The sequence below is a fragment of the Arachis ipaensis genome, chromosome B10 (assembly GCF_059453495.1).
Source record: "Arachis ipaensis isolate K30076 ecotype BB chromosome B10, ASM5945349v1, whole genome shotgun sequence".
NCBI lineage: Eukaryota > Viridiplantae > Streptophyta > Magnoliopsida > Fabales > Fabaceae > Arachis > Arachis ipaensis.
In genome coordinates, this window is record NC_142435.1 from 14751184 (window position 1) to 14771719 (window position 20536).

The 20536-nt window shown below is 36.8% G+C and overlaps 2 protein-coding genes across 4 annotated transcripts; one reads left to right on the plus strand and one right to left on the minus strand.

Annotated features, from left to right (window-relative positions):
- Window positions 1-302: 302 nt before the first annotated feature.
- LOC107620188 (3-ketoacyl-CoA synthase 9) lies at window positions 303-12467 on the plus strand. Its single transcript, XM_088489200.1, has 3 exons — window positions 303-353; window positions 10722-11652; window positions 11786-12467. Exons 1-2 carry the CDS (start codon window positions 303-305, stop codon window positions 11490-11492), a joined length of 822 nt encoding a protein of 273 aa, XP_088345326.1. The 3' UTR covers window positions 11493-11652; window positions 11786-12467.
- Window positions 12468-13244: 777 nt separating this feature from the next.
- LOC107631957 (TOM1-like protein 6) lies at window positions 13245-19738 on the minus strand. Of its 3 annotated transcripts, XM_088506452.1 has the most exons (11): window positions 19373-19669; window positions 18915-19149; window positions 18405-18601; window positions 16882-16973; window positions 16726-16802; window positions 16361-16404; window positions 16225-16267; window positions 15922-16020; window positions 15343-15456; window positions 14839-15002; window positions 13245-14715 (listed from the first exon to the last, which is right to left on the minus strand). In XM_088506452.1, exons 6-11 carry the CDS (start codon window positions 16375-16377, stop codon window positions 14628-14630), a joined length of 525 nt encoding a protein of 174 aa, XP_088362578.1. In that variant the 5' UTR covers window positions 16378-16404; window positions 16726-16802; window positions 16882-16973; window positions 18405-18601; window positions 18915-19149; window positions 19373-19669; the 3' UTR covers window positions 13245-14627. The 3 variants fall into 3 exon arrangements, with proteins under 3 accessions (XP_088362578.1, XP_088362577.1, XP_088362579.1); XM_088506451.1 differs by having other exon boundaries at window positions 18405-19149; window positions 19373-19735; XM_088506453.1 differs by lacking the exon at window positions 16225-16267 and having other exon boundaries at window positions 18405-19149; window positions 19373-19738.
- Window positions 19739-20536: the final 798 nt, after the last annotated feature.

Genomic DNA, 20536 nt, shown 5'->3' on the forward strand with positions numbered 1-20536 from the left:
AAGGGTTATAGTTCGAATGAGAAGTCAAAAAGTGAGCTTTGTGATCAAAAGGTCCAATGTCTGGTTCTTTAACATTCTGGAGAGGGACTCGAGTGTTACCTCGTTGAGATCGCATTGGAACCGACCTGGATTTTGGTTGTGTTGGTTCGGTTATGGGTTCCTCTGTCGCCTGACGTTTGCCTTTGGAGGAGCCAGGCTTTGCTGAACTTGGTTTTGAGGAGCCAGGCTTGGAAGGTGTGGCCTTTGGTGGTGGCGTCGGCTTGGCAGAGGCAGGGTACCTTGGTGTAGTCTTGGTTCGTGCCATGGATGCTGTGCGAGGAGGAGAGGTAGGAGGAGAAGGAGAAGGGGTAAAGGTGCGGTCTTGAGAGCGAGTGGAAGGCTTTGTGGGTAGCTTGAAGATCTTTTCACGAGGAGGCCTTTTAGGAATGGTTTTCTTCCTCATTTGGTTAGTGTCAGTCTTTTGAGGGAAGAGAAGCAGTAAAGTGAGTGGGAAGAAACCGAAGAGTGTGTGGAGAAGTTATGGAGGGAAGAGAGGGAGTGTTGGTAACCGTACCCAAAAAGCAATTTTCCAAAACCATGCAACTGCATCACCATTTGAAAAGACTTGAAAAGACATGACCTCATTCAAAAAGATTTTATTTGATTTTAAAAAAAATAATTTTAAAATTTTTAAAACAACAATATTAACCTGAAACACCCTTTTGGGCCAAAATTAGATCCTCTTGAAAAACTTTTGGGCCACAAAACCTTTATTGAAAACTTTTCATGAAACACATAAGTCATCAAAAAACTAACACACAAGATTGTAACATTCATATTTGGGCCTTGAGGTGATTTAGATTTAATGAAACATATAGGACAACCCAGATCCGAATTGAGGTTGGTCCAGATCAATTTTTCACTTGAAGCAAGCCCAGAACACGTTGACATGAGGGAAACGTTCATCACCTGCCCAGAATTGTCTCATATCTGTTTATGAGACAAAAAGCTCCAGCAAATACATTAGCATTTTTCAAACAAGGAATCATAACTCAAAATTCCTAAACAAGTCCTAAGCATGCAGAATCTATCCTCAGCTAATGGTTTTGTAAAAATATCTGCTAATTGCTCCTCTTATTTAACAAATTGAATACTAATATCCCCCTTTTGGACATGTTCTCTTATTGAGTGAAATTTCACTTCAATATGTTTAGTCCTAGAGTGCAAAACTGGATTTTTGGAAATATTAATGGCACTCATATTATCACACAGCAGGGGAATATTTTCAGCCTTTAATTTGTAATCAGCAAGCTGTGTTTTTAACCATAAAAGCTGAGAACAACAAGAAGAAGCAGCTATATACTCAGCCTCTGCAGTGGAAAGAGCCACTGTTGGTTGCTTCTTACTTGACCATACATTTAAGGACTTCCCAAGGAAGCAACATAAACCGGAAGTGCTCCTTCTATCAACTCTATCACCAGCAAAATCTGCATCACAATAACCAACTGCAGAAAAATCATCAATCTTAGGATACCAAAGACCAAAATTGGATGTGCCATGAACATATCTAATGATCCTTTTAACTGCAGAAAGATGTGACTCTTTTGGTTTGGATTGGAACCTAGAACACAATCCAACGCTTTGCACAATATCGGGTCTAGAGGAAGTTAAGTACATAAGAGAGCCAATCATTCCTCTATACCTAGTCTCATCAACATCTTTCTCAGTTTCTCCCTTATCTAATTTAGAATTAGGATGCATGGGAGTTCCCATGGGTTTGGCATTTTCCATACCAAATTTCTTAACTAATTCCTTGGCATACTTCTCTTGATGAATGAAAATACCTTTTTCAGTTTGTTTAATTTGCAGCCCAAGGAAGAAATTAAGTTCACCCATCATACTCATGTCAAATTCACTTGTCATGAGTTTTCCAAATTCAGAACAAAGGGATTCATTAGCTGATCCAAAAATAATGTCATCAACATATATTTGGACTAGGATAAAAGAATCATTAGAATTCTTGATAAATAGAGTTGTATCAGTGGTGCCTCTTTGAAAACCATTTTTCAAAAGAAAAGAGCTAAGTCTCTCATACCAAGCTCTAGGAGCTTGTCTTAAACCATAGAGAGCTTTAGATAGTTTGAAAACATGATCAAAATGCTCTTTATTTTCAAAACCAGGAGGCTGCTCCACATACACTTCTCTATCTATCACTCCATTCAAAAATGCACATTTCACATCCATTTGGTATAATTTAAAACCACAAAATGCAGCATAGGCTAAGAGAAGTCTTATGGCTTCCATTCGGGCAACAGGGGCAAAGGATTCATCAAAGTCGATTCCTTCTTCTTGGTCATATCCTTGTGCCACCAGCCTTGCCTTGTTCCTTGCAATGCTACCATCTTCTCCCAATTTGTTCCGGAATATCCACTTGGTGCCGGTCACTTTTTTTCCACTTGGCCTTGGAACCAACGTCCACACTTGGTTCTTTTCAAACTCAAGAAGCTCATCCTCCATAGCTTTAACCCAAGAAGGGTCACTAAGTGCTTCCTTGACGTTTTGAGGCTCTATTTGTGAAAGAAGGGCAATGTTTGAACCTTCATTTGCCTTTCTAGTGGAGGACCTTGTTTGCACCCCATGAGAGACGTCCCCAATGACAAATTTCTCAGGATAATTCTTCAAGAATCTCCATTCACGAGGTCTGGTGGACTTGGAGGCAGATTCAGTCACCAAGGGATTCTGTGTGCTGCTGTCTGCAGAATTTCCTTCAGATTCATGAGACAAAATGGAATTGTCTCTTGAATTATCATCATTTGCTGTTTCTGGTTCAGCTTGTCCAGAATTCTCTTTTCCATGATTCTGAGCATTCTCATCCTCCTTTTGAGCTTGATTTCCTGCATCAACATCTTCCAAAATGCTTTGCACCAAGTTAGTATCACAGAATGTAACATGTATGGACTCTTCAATAATTCTAGCATCTTGATGATAAACCCTATATGCTTTACTAGTTGTGGAATATCCAACAAACAAACACTCATAAGCCTTTGGATCAAATTTTCCCAAATTTTCTTTGTTATTTAAAACAAAACATTTGCATCCAAAGATGTGCAAGTAATCTAAGTTTGGTGGGTAGCCTTTCCAAAGTTCATAAGGGGTTTTCTTCAAAAAATTCCTTATGATTGTTCTATTTAAAATGTGGCAAGCTGTGTTAACCGCTTCAGCCCAAAGGAATTTTGGAACATTGCTCTCACAAAGCATGGCTCTTGTCATTTCTTGTATGCTTCTATTTCTTCTTTCCACAACACCATTTTGTTGTGGTGTTCTTGGACAAGAGAAGTTGTGAGATATTCCAAATTCCTCACAAAAGGATTCAAACAAATTATTTTCAAATTCAGTTCCATGATCACTTCTTATAGAAGAGATTTTCAAATCCTTTTCATTTTGAATTTTCTTGCAAAAAGGTTCAAAGGCCGAAAAGGCTTCATTTTTGTGTGCAAGAAATAAAACCCAACCAAACCTAGTGTAGTCATCCACAATTACTAAACCATAATGTTTACCACCTAGGCTTTGAGTTCTTGTTGGACCAAATAAATCAATGTGTAGCAACTCAAGTGGTCTTTTAGTAGAGATGTCTTCCTTTGGTTTAAAAGAACTTTTTGTTTGTTTTCCCATTTGGCAAGCATCACAAGTGATGTCTTTGTCAAACTTTATCAAAGGAAGACCTCTTACTAATTCTTTCTTTACAAGTTTGTTTATTTGAAACATACTTGCATGGCCCAATCTCTTGTGCCATAACCACTTTTCAGATTCTTTAGAGTGAAGACAAGCTACATTTTGATTCTTTAGTTCATCAAGAGTAAGTCCATACATATTATTGAAACGCTTGGCAATAAACATCACTTCATTTGTCTTTTCATTAACAACACAGCATTCAAGCCTTTTGAAAACAACTAAATATCCCAAATCACACAGCTGACTTATACTTAAAAGATTGTGCTTTAAACCACAAACTAAAAGTACATCATCAATGAAAGTAGATTGCTCGTTACCTACTTTTCCAACAGCAATGATTTTACCTTTACCATCATCTCCAAAGGTCACAAAACCTCCATCATACTTATTTAGTTTGATGAAGTAGGTTGACCTTCCAGTCATGTGCCTTGAACATCCACTATCCATGTACCACATGTCCTTTTTGTTCTTGGATGCTAGGCAAATCTGCATGATGAGATTCAAGTAGCCTTAGGTATCCAAATTAATTTGGATCCTTTGAAGTTAATCCATCTTGGTTGCCCAAGTGCATTGAAATCACAAACAATATTGTAGACTTTGTTTCCTACAACTCTCTTTTCAATGAAGCATTGTGCATATGAGTGACCAAATTTCTTGCAATTAACACAATGATTTTCTGGTGTGTGTTGCTGAAACTGATGTGAGTTATATTGCTTGAAATGATTAAAGCTTTGAAATTTTCTGGTTCTTGGAGGAGATGCATTTCTTTTGACAAACTGATTTTTAGTAAAGTTATTCCTCTTTGCAAAGACATTTTCACCAGAATTTTTTTGAATATTTTTGCCTTTCGAAAATGAGGTTTTGTTGTAAAAAGTTGGTTTCTTGAAAGCAGCCTCATTTTTCGAAATATAACCCAAACCTGGCCGGTTTGAACTCGGTTCAGTTTTTGGTGAAGGGTCAGTTTCACTTGTGTATACTTCATCAAATTTTTCTTCAAATGTTGGAGCATTTTCAATACCAGATTTGTTTGGTATGGTTTTGGTATTTGATGAAGAAGCCACAAACTTTATAGAGGAAATATTAGAAGATGCATCTTCCTTGGCTATGTAGCCTAAACCAGATTTTTCAAACAATGGTCTTTGACTTGCAAGTAATTTGTCCAAGTTACTAGAACCTTGAGCAAATTTTGCTAAGTCACTATTCAGCCTTTTAACCATATCATTTAATCTTTTATTTTCAGCAATTAACTCATGTGAAGGATCCACAATATGCTTTCCTTTTAATTTTTCAAGTTCAGATTTTAGAAATCTGTTTTCTTCAATGATGTCCAAAGCATATTCAGTTTCCTTCACTTTTTCTTTTAAAAATTCATTTTCAGCTCTTAACACATTTCTTTCAGATCTGCATTCATTGTATTTATCAAGCAGTTTTGATGTGTTTAAAGTGAGATCATCAATAATAACATGCAAGTCCTCAATGGTCAAATCATAATAGTTTACCTCATCAAGATTGTTGTTTCCAGCCATGAAGCAGTCTTTGTCATCTCCTTCAGATTCTTCTTCTTCATTTGAGTCATTCTCAAGATCCTCCCAAGCTGCCATGAGTACTCTCTTCCTTTCCCTCTTGTCTTTGTCCTCCTTTTTGAGCTTTGGACAGTTTGACTTGAAGTGTCCAGCCTCCTTGCAATGATGGCATGTCACCTTGCTCAAGTCCATCTTTTGCTCCTTTGAACTTGAACCCTTGTATTTGCTCTTGCTTTTCATCATCCTTCTAAATTTCCTAGCAAAAAACAAAAGTTCGTCATCTGAAATACCATCACTAGACTCACTCTCTTTTGGTTCTATTTGTGACTTGAGGGCTATTCCCTTTTTCTTTGAGTCTGTGTTTGTGTGTGTGGCTTCATAGGCAAGGAGTTTTCCTCTCAGCTCATCATAGGTTATGGGACTTATGTTGTTACTCTCGGTTAGGACAGTGGCAGTGTTTTCCCACTCTTTTGTGAGGCTTCTGAGGAGTTTTCTCACCAAGGTTTGTTCTGCATAGTTTGTACCCATAGCATCAAGGTTGTTGATTATGATTGAGAATCTCTCAAATGCTTCATCAATGCTTTCTCCATCCATCATGCTAAACATCTCATACTCTTTTCGCAGCATATCAATCCTCGTTTCTTTGACTTGTTTAGTGCCTTCGTGTGTAACCTGGAGTTTTTCCCAGATTTCTTTGGCTGTCTTGCATCTAGACACCTTCCGGTACTCTTCAAAGCTGATAGCACAGTGAAGAAGGTTGATTGCTTTAGCGTTCAGCTCTATCTTCTTCTTGTCATCTTCATTCCATTCAGCTTCTTCTTTCGGAGTCACCACTCCATCAGCACTTGTTTTTGTTGGGATCTTGGGACCACTCACAACGATCTTCCATAAGTTGTAGTCAATGGATTGGATGAAGATCCTTATCCTTTCTTTCCAGTAGGAATAGTTCTTTCCGTTAAAGAAAGGTGGCCGGTTGTTTGACTGGCCTTCAGTGAGGGTGTAGGCAATTGTGGTTGTGCCCAGATTGTTCGCCATTGGATCTTTGCTCCAAGCGGTTAAGCTTGATTCTTGAGACCTTAGCTCCTGATACCAATTGAAGGTTGTGGTAGGCTTAGAGAAGGGGGGTTGAATCTATGCCTTCCTTTTAATTACTGTTGTTACCCTTTTTAAAACAGATTTGCAATTCTGATTCTGTTGTAACTTAGCAGCGGAAATTTATGAGACAATTTATTTTTGTCTCATGAATATCAGAAAACAGAACACAGCAGAGAAGAGAAAAGCTAACACCAGCATGTATCCTGGTTCGGTTGCCTTGTGCTATGCAACCTACATCCAGTCTCCTCCACAACTGTGGAAGAATTTTACTATAGTAAACAGTATTACATACACCAATAACACAGGATTGACCCAATCCTTTCACACTCAAGTTCTAACCTAACTTGACATTGGCTATGCTAATACCTAACTATACCTCTTAGTGCTAACCCAACTAAGAAAGGGATACCATTCAGATACTAGATACAAGACACTTAATCAACCTAAAGAAATCAGAAAATAACTCTAGGCTTTTCTCTCAAGTGTATCTCTCAGCCTTTTTCCACTCATGGCTTTTTCTCAAGCTTTCTCACAATGCCTTTTCTCTCAAGAAATTACAGAAAGATAAGCTTAGAAAAGTACATTACAATCAGTAAAACATGAAGGAGATTGACTTCATTAACAGCCTCTGTGCTATGCGAAAAACCAGATTAGCAAGCCTCTGATTCAGTTCTTCATACTGGCGGAATGCACCTTTGATTAGGTTACACTGTCCAGTTAGTTGAACTTCTTCAAAGAGCTCTCTCAGAACAAACACCTCAGGTTCACTGGTTTTCTCTCCTTGCCTCTGAATGAACAGCAAGCTCCTTTTTATCTTCATGCATGTTCTTTGGTTCTTCATCCAAGGTCAACACCTTGAGCCTTGAGCTTCACCAACCCACAAGCTTACTTTTTCTTCTTTAACATCAAAGAGTAACCTTTGCTTCTGACTTTTCCAACTTGACCGAAAGCCATGAAGAGGTAACCGAAATTGTCTTCCAATGGTCAACCAAATCTGAACCCTTGAACACCAGCTTGGTCCCCAAGTTTTGATTAAGACCGTAGATACACAGCAGAATAGGGCAGAGAACAACTTTCCCTTCAAAGCCATTTTCGGATAGAGCAGAGAGTAGGGAAGAAAGGATGAAGATTTGATGCATGCAAGATGAGATGGATTACCTTTCTTAAGCTTGATTTAGCTTGGGATTTCTGTTTTAGCTTCTGTGCTTCAAGCTTCAACTCTCTCTCTCTTGCTTCTTTGGTTATTGGCTTATGGAGGAAGCTTTTCTTCTCTTTCTCTTTCTTACTTTTCTGAAGTCTTGATGTGACTTGATTAGAGAGGAGAGGAACGTTGCCTTGGTTAAGCAAAATGGAGGGAATTGTTTGCTGAAACAAAATTGGGCTTGGATCGGGTAGAGATATGCTTGGCTCATTTTAATTTCTTAAGCTTGCTTCCTTTTGGGCTTTGCTTGATTTACCAGCCCATCAACCTTGTTTTGTTTCTCATTCCATTTGGGCTGTAATTCACATTTTGGCCTGCAACATATAATAAATAATTAGTTAATAAGTAGATATAATTAATCAACACTAATTATTTATTTTGCTCAAAAATAATGTTTGTCATCATTAATTAATTTAGTTAATTTCTTAACTCAACATATATATAGAGTAAAAATAGTAGAGAGAAATAGAAAAATGGAGAGAGGTAGATGAGAGAATTTAGGAAAGGAGTTTATTAATTTTGAAAAAAAAATATTTTCTCTCAATTTTAATAAGAGTGTCATGTGACACATTTGATTATTAAATTAGATAGTAATATATGATACATATAGAAGCATAATGAACTAAATTCTCAATGACCTATTTGTCCTTCGAACTTTATTCTCCTTCCAGCGTGGCACCGTAACGGACACCTGGACACTATTTCAGCCACGTCAGCCAATTTCGTTTGGTGTATGAGAGGCAAATAGACGGAAAGACTAAATTGTCCTCCGTTTATTAAAGTCAAAAACTTTTTTGTATTTAAATTTTTTTAGAGATGTATTTGTCAAAAATTTAAAAAGTCAGTGACTTATCTGTCTTTTTTCCATACCGTGTATCACATTCATCAAGTTCTATCTCTAATTATATTTGTTGATCTACGTATATTTATCAAATATTTACTTGTACCTAAATATTTTAATAAATTTTAATATATTTTATAATTTCTTTATTTTCTGACATTTTTCTTGCAACCTTGATATGATTTTGCTGTGTTCTTATTTTGTTCAAATTTTGATATTTTGCTCCTGAAAAAAAGATCAACCTCTTTTTCTATAAAAAAAAATGAATGCTAATTTATATAAAATTGTTTGAGGTGTTTTATTCAATTTTTTATACTAATTTTAATTTTTTATTTATTATAATAAACTATATTTACTATTTTTATTTTGCAGATTTTTGTAAATCTTTCATTCTTTTCATAAAAAAGTAATAATAATATTTTTTTATATTTCACATTCTTTTATTCTTTTTATATTTTCATTATCCTTAATATTTTGCATATAATTTATAAAATATTTATTTTTTACTCTATTATATATAAATTTTCTTTTTTTTTTTTTTGTAAATTATGTTTAGAGTTAAATTTTAGATACTATAGTATTATGCATGATTAAAACTTATCTATTTTTATTCTTCGTTGTGCATGTTGTTGATTATTGCTTATATGAATAATTTAAAAAAAAAATGGTGATATCAAAAGGGAATTTATGTGGTGTAGTAGTCTAAATTTTTAATAAATTGAATTGTATAGTTAATACCTAAATTTTAGATATTTGGATATTTTATTATTCCAATTCATTGTAGGAAATAAAAAATTATATTATTATACTCAACAAAAAATGAACTTTTATTTATTTTTTTAAATAATTATTCAATAATATTTCAAAAATTATTAAATTATGCAGTCTTAAAATAATAAATTAATATGAATATATATTTTTTGTTCCTCTCTATTAAATTTATCTAAATTATTATTTTTCAATAATACATCACCGTTTCTTACTATTCAAATCAATAATAATAATAATAATACATATTTTTTTATTAATAAAAATAGCATGATAAATTGTATAATGTCTTTTGAACCACTAATTTAAAAGACAACTTTCTTCTGATTTTCAAACTATTTGCCATTCAAGTATTTTTTTTCTTTTTGCTCACAATGCCATTGACATGATGGTAACTTTTTCACAACTCACTTATTTAGGGTCTTTGCATCTAATACAACATGATTTGAATTTTTTTAATTTTCACTATACTGTATAACAAAACAAAACAATAAACCAAATTCACCTTAAACCCATATGCAATTGGCCTACAGAAACCGAAATAATGATTGGATTCACTGTCAAAAAATGAAGCCCAATACTTCATAATCCCGTTTGAGTTTAAGCATTCCACTGAACGTTAAGCCAAGCCAATTTATAGTGTTGCGCCTTTGAAGCTGTGCCCCAATTCACCGACAGGCGACAACCCACCCACATGTATCACGAGGACGTCAGAAAAAGAATATCTGTAAATCTGCTTCTGTACCATAGAACAACCCAAAACAAAATACTTAAAAACTTGTGGTTTTATTCGCCTAAGTCGAACTAATATAGATGCAGATTTTTAGATTTATATTTGACTCAATTTGAAGAGCAAATTATTAACTCTCTTTACCAACTCAAACAATAGATTAAAATAATTTTTGTGTGATTAACTCTCTTTACTTTTTTCAATATAAAAACGAAACAATCTAATTATTTGTCAAAAGTATTATAAAATAAATTAATTTTATATTTTATAATTTATATGTGTAACTAAAAATTATTTTTTAATATGAAATTTCTAACATTATAAAAAATTTTATATTATAATTGATCTCAATAAAGAAAAAAAAAATTATATTCTTATGTAGTAATATGATTTATATTTATTTATTTAAAAAAAAGTTACACTCGTCTTTGTAAAATATTGTATAGTAAAAAATATTTTATTTATTTATATACTGATATGTTCTATATTTATTGAAGTTCATTAATATTTTTTTAATAGCATTCTTTGATTTTTATTTAATAAATTTAATGGTTTATTAAAAAGGTGTTTGCTACGGTACGATGATAAATTAATACGTACCGATACATTTAAAATATGGACAAATAACAGTTAAACAAGTGGAATTTATTTTCCACGTCAGCATTTAATTTTTTCTTTTTTAAATATATAATATATCACCACTTTTATTAAAACACCCTTTTAATTAAATAAAAATAAAAAATAAATTTTATTTAATTTTAATGAAAAGACTTAAACATCCTTCCTTTATTTGATTAGACAAAAATACCCTTTGAATACCTCTATCTTAACAGCTTCTCCCCTAAACCCTAGCTTCTCCACCACCGCCGCAAGGACTGCCGCCGTCCGTCGCTCTCAGGCACTACCATCGTCGTCTGGTCGTCCGTGCTTCTTCCTCCTTCAAGAATCGCAGCTTCTTCTTCCTCGACCTCGGCGCGTCAGTTCCTGGTATTCATCTGCTCCATCGCGCTCTTGCCGCCGTCCGTCGGGCGCTCAGTCACCATCGTCTTCGTCTGGTCGTCGCAGATTCTTCCAACCCACCACCGTCTTCTGAGTTGTGTTCGTCGCCTGGCCTCTGTCTCCGTCACGATTCTGCCCCCTCTTCTCAGACTGCTCAGTAGAAAAACCCATCTCCATTCCAGTTTCCTTCCTTCGAGTTCAGAGAGCAGAAGCTCAACCAAGAAAAAAACCTTAGACTTCGACGGTCAGTATGTACCCGAAGCCATGCATCATATCCCTCCAACTCCTTCCATGGCTGCTGCAAGAGAAGAAGCTGAGAATGTTATGTTTGGTGCTTTAGATAATCTCTCTGCTAATACAAAGATTAAGCCTAAGGATATTGGTGTTCTTGTTGTGAATTGCAGTTTGTTTAACCCAACTCCTTCACTTTCTGCAATGATTGTGAACAAGTACAAGCTTAGGGGTAACATTAGAAGCTTCAATTTGGGTGGTATGGGTTGTAGTGCAGGAGTTATAGCCATTGATCTTGCTAAGGACATGCTTCAAGTTCATAGGAACACTTATGCTGTTGTTGTTAGCACTGAGAACATTACTCAGAATTATAGTCATTTATCAGCTATATAATCACTGCAATCTTGTATAAATCTGACTATAGTTACTGTTTTTCTAACTATGGCTACTGACAATGTTGCTTCTTAGGCTTATCTGTGGATTACGGCCACATACAGAGAGAGTAGAAAAGGTGGTGGGGATTGGCTTTCAACCTGGACTAGACCCAGGAAAGGTAAGATGATCTTTACTAATTTTTGCTTTCTTTTTCATATAATGGTGTCCGTCTTGGTAGGAATTCAATAACAATCTATGGATTTGATATGAAAAGGATGATGAAATTATGTTGTATTTGTGTTCCTCTTTAGATTGTTAGTGCTTCTCAGGCTGGAGATATTCAATTCCTTGATATAAGAAATCATAGTAGCGCCTATCTTACCATTGAAGCTCACCGGGGCCCACTCACAGCTTTAGCTGTACGTAGACACGCTCCAATCATTGCCAGTGGCTCAGCCAAGCAACTTATTAAAGTTTTCAGCCTTGAAGGAGATCAACTAGGCACTATTCGATACTATCCTACCTTTATGGCTCAGAAAATTGGGTCTGTCAGCTGCCTTAATTTCCACCCATACCAAGTCTTGCTTGCTGCTGGTGCTGCAGATGCATGTGTCTGTATCTATGCATACTGGTAAGGTGAATTTCTGCTGAATTGCTGGTAGTGTATGCAACTCATTCATTAGCCTCCATGTTAGAAGGGATGCACCTGACTGGGAGTAATCATGCGTATTTATTGGAGGCTTTGTCAAATAATATGATCTTCGTAAATGTGTGTAAATAATTTTGTTTATTATTATTTTCCATTCCAATGTTGTGTTATATCCCAATCCGCCTTTAATTTGTAAATTTGTTAGCAGAATATGTAATTTAGTTTGCTGTGGGTGGTGTGACTGCTGAGAACTGAGGCATATTCACTCAAATATAATCTTCGAATTGGGGGAAACCTTGCCATGGTGTAATTTCATTCAAGTTTGAGCCAGTGTGCTGTTTTAGTACGAGACTAAAATTTCAGAATTTTTAGCTGCCGTGTTGGCATCTTCTAGTACCCAAAATCTCACTGTTTACACTGCATAGAGAATCGATAGTCTAATTTAATTTTCATCTAGTAACATTACGGTATGACTATAAGTAATCTAATAGCATGTCATTACACAATAGATTATAGATTTTTGTTTATTGTTTTGTAACCAAATCAGCTTACCAACCAACGAGTCAAATGTGTCAAATTTCATTTCAGTTTAAGCTTTTAAAGATCAACTTACTGAGGTGTTAATGATCGAGTTTGAATTGATACAATAGTACAGTTAGCCTTCACTTGGTTGTTGTTAATTAGTTCATGGTTACCTACCATTGACCGTTGTGGTGGCTTTAGTTGTGTAGCCAGTTATTGGAGCTACCTGGGTCCATGTCAGCTGACAGACAGATACATGACATGGAATTGCACAATGGCAAGTCGCAACTTGTCAAGGGTAGCCTCTGCCTTTGCCTCTAAAGAAGTAACCTTAGCTGAAGTGGTGAGTTTGACATAGCAATGGTGAGCTTCAAGCACTCGCGCAGTGTATCAGGATGGCACCGTTGAATGATTTGTTGCTTATTCAAAATGTTGCGTAGCAATTCTAACGAAAGTTAGAAAAATAAACACGTACAACAATTAGCTGTGTATAGAAAGAATGTTATACGCACGTAATTAGCATCTGTTCAAAACACCCAAAAAGAATTCAACACATTTGAGATTGAAATTAAGGTGAATGCTCTCAATATGCACAAATGTTAAAAATTTCCGTGCCAATTATAGTGGTCAAAGATCAATAAATCTTAAAAATGAAACCACTACCAGAAAGAAATCTTTTATCAAAGAATGCTCCGAAGTCTATCGTCTGAGGGAACACTCAAAACTAATGACTTTATGATCTACTCATAAGTAGGAAACTGCAGCTGAATCAATCTAAATAACTTACATAACCTTAAAATAAATAGGAAAAAAAAAAGGTATAAACCATATCAACATTGCATGCTTTTTACAATAATAGAACTTCACTTGCGCCCTCCAACCATGCCAGGTCCCATTGTACCTGACATGCCGGATGACGTTCCACTACCAGTCATCTTCACCCTTCCATCTGTGTTTCCAAAAACATTCAAATCTTCAAATAGTCTGTAAGATGGAATAAAGGGCCGTTGTCCGCTGCCGGTACTGCCTGGGCTCCTTTGGCCGAAATTTGCCCCCACAGCAGATTCAGCACCATTGGAAGGAAATGTAAAAGGCCCTGTTGTGTTGGCTTGAGGATTGGAGAACAAATTGGTAGGAGATAAATGGTTTTGATAGTTGGGATAACCCGGTGTTGAGGCCCATGGTGGTGGAGGGTAACTTCCCAGGTACTGAATCTGCTGATTTTGAAATCGTTGCTGCTGTGGTGGAGCTTGAAAGTGCTGTGGTGGAGATTGTAACTGTGGTTGGGGTGGGGATCGGACCTGACCCTGGAAATGTTGGGGTTGAGGTTGGGCCTGGAAATGTTGGGGTTGGGGTTGCAAATGTGCGTGTGAGGGTTGATACTGTGGTGAAGCGCTATATTGAGGATGCTGGGACTGCAACGGTGGCTGAGTTTGTTGTTGGAATGGTTGTGATTGCTGGAACTCAGTTTGTCGATTAAGTGATTGTTCGGATTCATACGAGGGTGGGGTCTGCAAAGGTGGCTGATTTTGTTGTTGGAACGGTTGTGATTGCTGAAACTGAGGTGGTTGATTATGCAGTGATTGTTCGGATTCATACGAGGGTGGGGTCGCAGACTGGGAGCGGGACTGAGACTGGGGTTGATACATCTGTTGCTGTGACTGGACTTGAGGTTCCGACGGCGATTGAGGCCTAGCCCATGGCGCGACATAACTGTTGTATTGCTTATTCCCAGGATATGTTTGGGGAGCATTAGAATACCCCTGTTGTGGATGGATTGGCTGTTTGATGCATTCCTTCGACAGAGGTCGCTGATGACGTATAATTTTCCTGTGGAGTCGATGGTGTGAGGGACAAAGTGAGGCTCAGCAAGTCAATAATGTCCTGATCCTTTCCAGTACTAACTGGTGCAGGTGGATCGGGAAGAGCTAATGCATTGGATGGAACAGTAGTTGAGGAATCTGCCACATGTGACGTCACACTCATTGACGCCGCCGACTAGGATTCACAGCTTGAAGCATGTTACTCAACAGGTCCATAACATGGCGCATGGATTCCAAACTTGACAAACTATGAATTATAAAAAAAATAAAAGAAGACAAGGAAAAAGGAGAGATATTTTAGTTTACACAAGTCTGGCGACAGAGGTCAGCACCAGCGGTTGGCAACATAGTGAAAAAATTGAAATTTCACCTCAAAGTTTCTATCTCTGTTGCCATTGTTTCGTCAAGTGTTTTTGAAGAACCGCTTGGCATCCCATATCCAGCATGCATACTTCCTGAAGCTTGATGGGTAGGAGGTGGAGTAAATATTGGAGACGCATCTAAAGAACGCTTTGGAAACACTACTCCCGTTCGCTGCCATTTATAAAGTCCAAGAGAGTGTGCTGGATATGATATAAAGGTCATTCAATTATTAATTAAATGTACCTTTGGCAGTTGGCCTTACATATATCAATGCCATCTACATTTGAAATGTAAATTGATTGCATCGAAGGGAATAATAATAGGTTTAGCAAGGGGAACAATTCATGCTAAGCTTTGTAAAAGTTATATAACCCAACCATGAAATAGAAGAGAGGAAATACCCCCAAAATGTCAAGTTAATATCAATTTTCAGTCTAGCATTCAGCTCTGCATGTACAACTATAACGAGGCATGATAAGACTTTTTCAAGAAACTCTGTTGATATAGTTACCTTCAATTCCTCATATGCCCAATAGTACTGAGGATACTTTCCACCAGGCCCGCCAAATGCCTCTTGCCATGAGTCCAGCAATACTAAAATTTTATCCCTCACTTGCATATGTGCCTAAATTATCATCAAATGAATTTCAAATTAGACAAGATTAACCACAGTTAAACAGCATTAATTCAAGTTGCCTCCAAGATGTTGATTGATTGGATATATCATCCTACATCCAAATAGCATCAATACTAAGATTGTTTGGATAGGTGTACATCATCTATGTTTTGGTCGATCAATTAATCCAAAGAGCAAAACCTGAACAATAGGAGCTTTTTACTTTGCTATGAAATACGACCAGAAATATTAATATTTGAGCCAATAAGACAAGAAAGAGAAGTGAATTAAGTTGATGTCAAATTATTTGGCAACTGAATCAAACTACATCATATTGATGGATCAATTTTACTAATAGACCACTAGTTCATAGCAATAAATACACACTCACCAAGGGTCAATAATGCACAAGTGAAATCACATATGCAACTTAAATAAGAATGATTCTCAAGTTTCTATCTGACACCACCTTACCTTCTTCTTTACAATTTTGATCATCTCATCCAATATGTTCCTCTCAGCAATTTGAAAGTGGACCTGATCACCACAATTCTTCACCATTGTCTCCAAAAGCTAGAAGAAAGAAAATCAGAAACCATAAATCAAGCTCCAAAACAAATAAATTTGACATCAGGTACAACAGAATACAGAAACAATCAAGTTGATAAGTCTACCGCATTAAATTATATATATAAAAGGCTCAAAAAGCTGTTGAAAATCAGGAACTGTTAAATTATATCAAGACAATAAAACTACACTACAAGTAGATAAGTCTACCGCATTAATTGCTTGCTGAGCTTTCAAGGATTTATGATGAGAACTTCAAGGAGAAACCAGCAACGTATTAGTCTCTCAAATTACCCATAGCACAACAATTTCTAACTACAATGGGAAACAATGAAAATGGAAATACCTTGAGAGAATAGCCATGTTAAATGAAGAGAATGACTTCAGATCCTGGAATCAAATAAAGCATATAAGAGACATGAAACTAATAACCACCCAGAAAGACAATTTAAGGAAAATGCTTGATCATCACCGTAGTCCAAATTTATCAGAAAATGAAAATAGAATTGAAATTGCAACCAAACAGGCCCTAAAATCCTGTTTTCTGATTTCACTTTTTCCTTCACAAATCTTAAAAATAAAGAAGATTGAAAATAAAAACTGAAAATAGAAACAGAAATGCCAACCAAACATGCACTTTCTTTCCCCTAGAATTCGCAAACACACCCTAATAAAACACAATAAAACTCACACAACCAGCTATCTACATACCTGTACTGATCTATTGGATAATAATGAACCTAACTTCCAAGAAGGGATCGTAGAAGATGATCAGCAGCCCCATTAACCTGTCATTGATAATAAGAATAACCAAGGTCAGATATGTACTAGTAGACCATTATCAACAAGCTTGAGAGAGAATAAAACCTTCCAGGATGGTGAGTCAAAAGCCAAGAAGACAGCTTCTTTAAATCGATCCTTATAGCGGAGTATTGCCAGACCGCCAAAAGTGATGCCAACTGATAATATTTTTAATTGATAAACTCTTATAAACTGATAAACAAAACCAGTCATTTAACATCCAAAGGAAATGCTCAAGTAGGGCTAGTTCGAACTACACATAGATCCAATCCATGCCCTGAATTTCACAAACACTAAAGTAATGCATCAAAGCAAAACTCCATGAAAAGAAACATATCAATAGCATCACAGTCACATTAATCGCATTATTTGACTTTTCTAAAGTCAAAACCAATCCAAAACATATTAAGATACATAAACAGCATACAGACAGAAAATTCACAACCACCTTCTTATGCAAGGAAACAGGCAAGCATTGTTTATAAGCCTAAACCAGTACAAGTCATGTGATGATAAATAAATATTTGAGCCTTAATCATTTAAAGAATCATTTAAATATTCGAAGCTCAAGCGTGGCTGCACGATGGAGGAGAACGACGTTGCGACAGTGGCATCAAATAATTAATACAAGAAAGAACAAGCAGAAGGAAAAAAATCACCCTAAGAAGAAGAAACGCATAATTGGCACAATTTATCAAGCATACCAATAATAAATATTCAATCATCTACTTATCTAGTTAATTCAATTCATCTATTTTTTTGTTAAAAACAAAGATGAAAAAATTATTTTTTCTAAAACAAAAGATTGGTCATAATCAAGGTCCATATTCTTGTGAGAACTTGTGTAACGCTATAATTTCACTTATTAAAGCATGCCAAACATCTCTCCACATTTCACCTCCCAAATCAATGAATTCTAGTATCCTGCTATTTGAACAAAGCATACTTATTGTGAGCAGAAAAAATGGAAACAGCAGAGTCAAAAAGTGCAGACCCTAAAGGCCCAACCGTTGCATTCTCTACCTTTAATCCTTGTTGTGTAAGATCCATTCTCATGGCTCTCTTCTCTCCCAATAAGTCAATTACTGGAATGTGTATTTGAAGTTATCAATAGAAAAAGATAATGATCCCTTTCTCCTTGCAGAAGAACTATTCTAAACCCCTCCTTCTACTCATAATGAACAAATAGAAGTTCTAACAAACTTTTAGCAAAATTTTCAGCATAATTTCAATAAAGATTAATAAGATTTTCAGCTAATCACAATTTTAGCAAAATTTAAGCACAATTTTAACAATCCAATAGCCTTAGGTGTTTCTTAGTTGAAAAAAAATCCAACAACAATACAATATCACAACAATACAATCCAATTACAAAATCACAGTAAACCACAGCAACTCACTCCAACCCAGTAATCTCAAGTCTCCAACAGTCAAAATTATTCAACAATTATTCAATTCAGTAACAAGTCCACAGATTAACTAACAACAATTATTCAGCAATTATTCAACCAGTAACAACAGCAAGGTTCACAGATTAACTAACAAGTAACAAGAATTATTCAACAATTATAGTTTAAAAAAATTAATACCTAGAACTAAATGCCAGAACAGAGCAGAGCAGATCAGTAGCAAGAAAGGAACAGGGCACGACCGAAGGGCTGACGCGATGGAACAGAACTGGCATATGTCCTCCTTAATCATCACCTAGTCCTATTCTGAGTACTATGTATGCTAACTTGTAATAAGGTTCAATGGTGTTCTGCAAAATTTGCTAGAAATCCAAAAGCTTCAAAATTATGTTAGTATAAGTAATCATAGTTGCCATCTTTACACGAAGATTATAAGTGAAAATCGATAGATTGATTTGATATATTTGACTAAATTGTTACGAAAAATAGTCACCCAAAATTTAATCACACAAGAAAGTAGTGAATTGCAAGTTGTACACGCAAAAAGTACTAACATTATAGAACCAAGAGAGATTCAGAAGAATTGAGAGGCAACACATTTCCAAAACTCATTGGCAAGCCACTTCATTGTAGAATTAACTAACAAGTAACAAGAATTATTCAACAATTATAGTTTAAAAAAATTAATACCTAGAACTAAATGCCAGAACAGAGCAGAGCAGATCAGTAGCAAGAAAGGAACAGGGCACGACCGAAGGGCTGACGCGCTGGAACAGAACTGGCACCGTCGAGACAGTGGCTGCGCGACGGAGGCAGAAGGCGAGGCCGGCAACGGTGGCTGGACGTTGAGGAACGGCTACGAGAGATGGATGCTTCGGTGCTTCCTCCAAGCTGCGTTCGAGTTCTCTTCTGTCTTCTCTGCGTTCTTCAGTGTGTTCATTCAGAGAACAGAAAAAGCAATAATCAGAAAAGCATATAGTTCCCTTATGTTCGCGAGAGAACAGAAAAGCAATAATCAGAACTACGTTGGTCTAACATTTCAATTATCACATTATGCCAAGTTAGAACCAAAGTAGATGGCATTGGAAAACATGCTAATAAGAAAGAATAGAAGAACTTTATATATAATAGCAAATCGTGTTCTTTACTTGCAATAGGCTATCGAGTGGTCCTGGGTGAGTGGGTGGTCCTGGCCTGCTGGGTGCGATTTGCGAGTTGCGAGGGACTGAGGGTGGTGGTGGGTGCGACTTGCAAGCGTGGTGCCGACCTGCTGGGCGCTGGGCGCTGTCTGTGTGCTGCAGTGCTGGGCTGCTCTGTCCGCGAGGAGGTCCTGGGTGGGAGCAGTGGAAGGGCTGCGCTGGGAGGAAGGTGGCGGTGGCTGCGAGGTGGTGGGAGGAGGTCTCTCACCGGCGATGGGAGTTGCAGAGAGCGAGGCTGTGAGACCTAGGGAGTAGGGAGAGAGGGGCTAGGGTTCATTTGGGAGTGGGGCTTGGGGGAATGGCCGAATGGGGGTTACTCGGTTAGGTTTAGGTTTCGTTCATTTTGGGGGAGGGGGGTTTGGTTTTTTTTTTGTTTTTTACCTGACCGGTTCGGTTCGGTTCGATTGGGGTTTTTATTATCAGAACCGGTTTTTGATTTTCGGTTTTTTCGGTTCAGTTGATCGATTTAGTTCGGTCCGAGTCGGTTTTGTACACTCCTACTGGTTAGGGTTCCTCTAACCAACGGCACCGTTTTGAGCAAATTTTAGAAAACCGGTAGGGTCTCGGTTCGGTTCGACCGACCGATTCTCGACCGGTTCGACAGTCCAACAACGGTTTTTGAATCTTTCGGTTTTGATATATGACCGATTCGTTTTTGTACCGGTTCACGGTTCGACCGACCGGTTCGAACGGGTTTTCAGAATCTTGGTCTGAACTGCTTTTCCCCTCATTCACGAATTGACCGGTTTGACCAGTCAATTCGAACCGTTTTCAGAACTTTGCGTTTTCCCTTATTCCAAAAATCTGGCCAGGTGACGGTTCGATTTGACCGACCAGTTCTTGGCCGGTTCAACAGTTCAATTGTGGTTTTTGAAATTGGGGGTTTTAACATTTGTCCGAGTTGTTTTTTGTAGCGGTTCATGGTTCAACCGGCCGTCCGAACCGATTTTCAAAAGATAGATTATAACCATTCTCTCATGTTGTTTTTATTTAAAATGCTTAATATATTTTAGTATCAAATTTTCAATTAAGCTTACAACACAGAAGTGGTTCAAGGAATCAAAATGCTAGAATAAAAATTAAGCTTCACGTAAATTCAACTAAAATCGAACG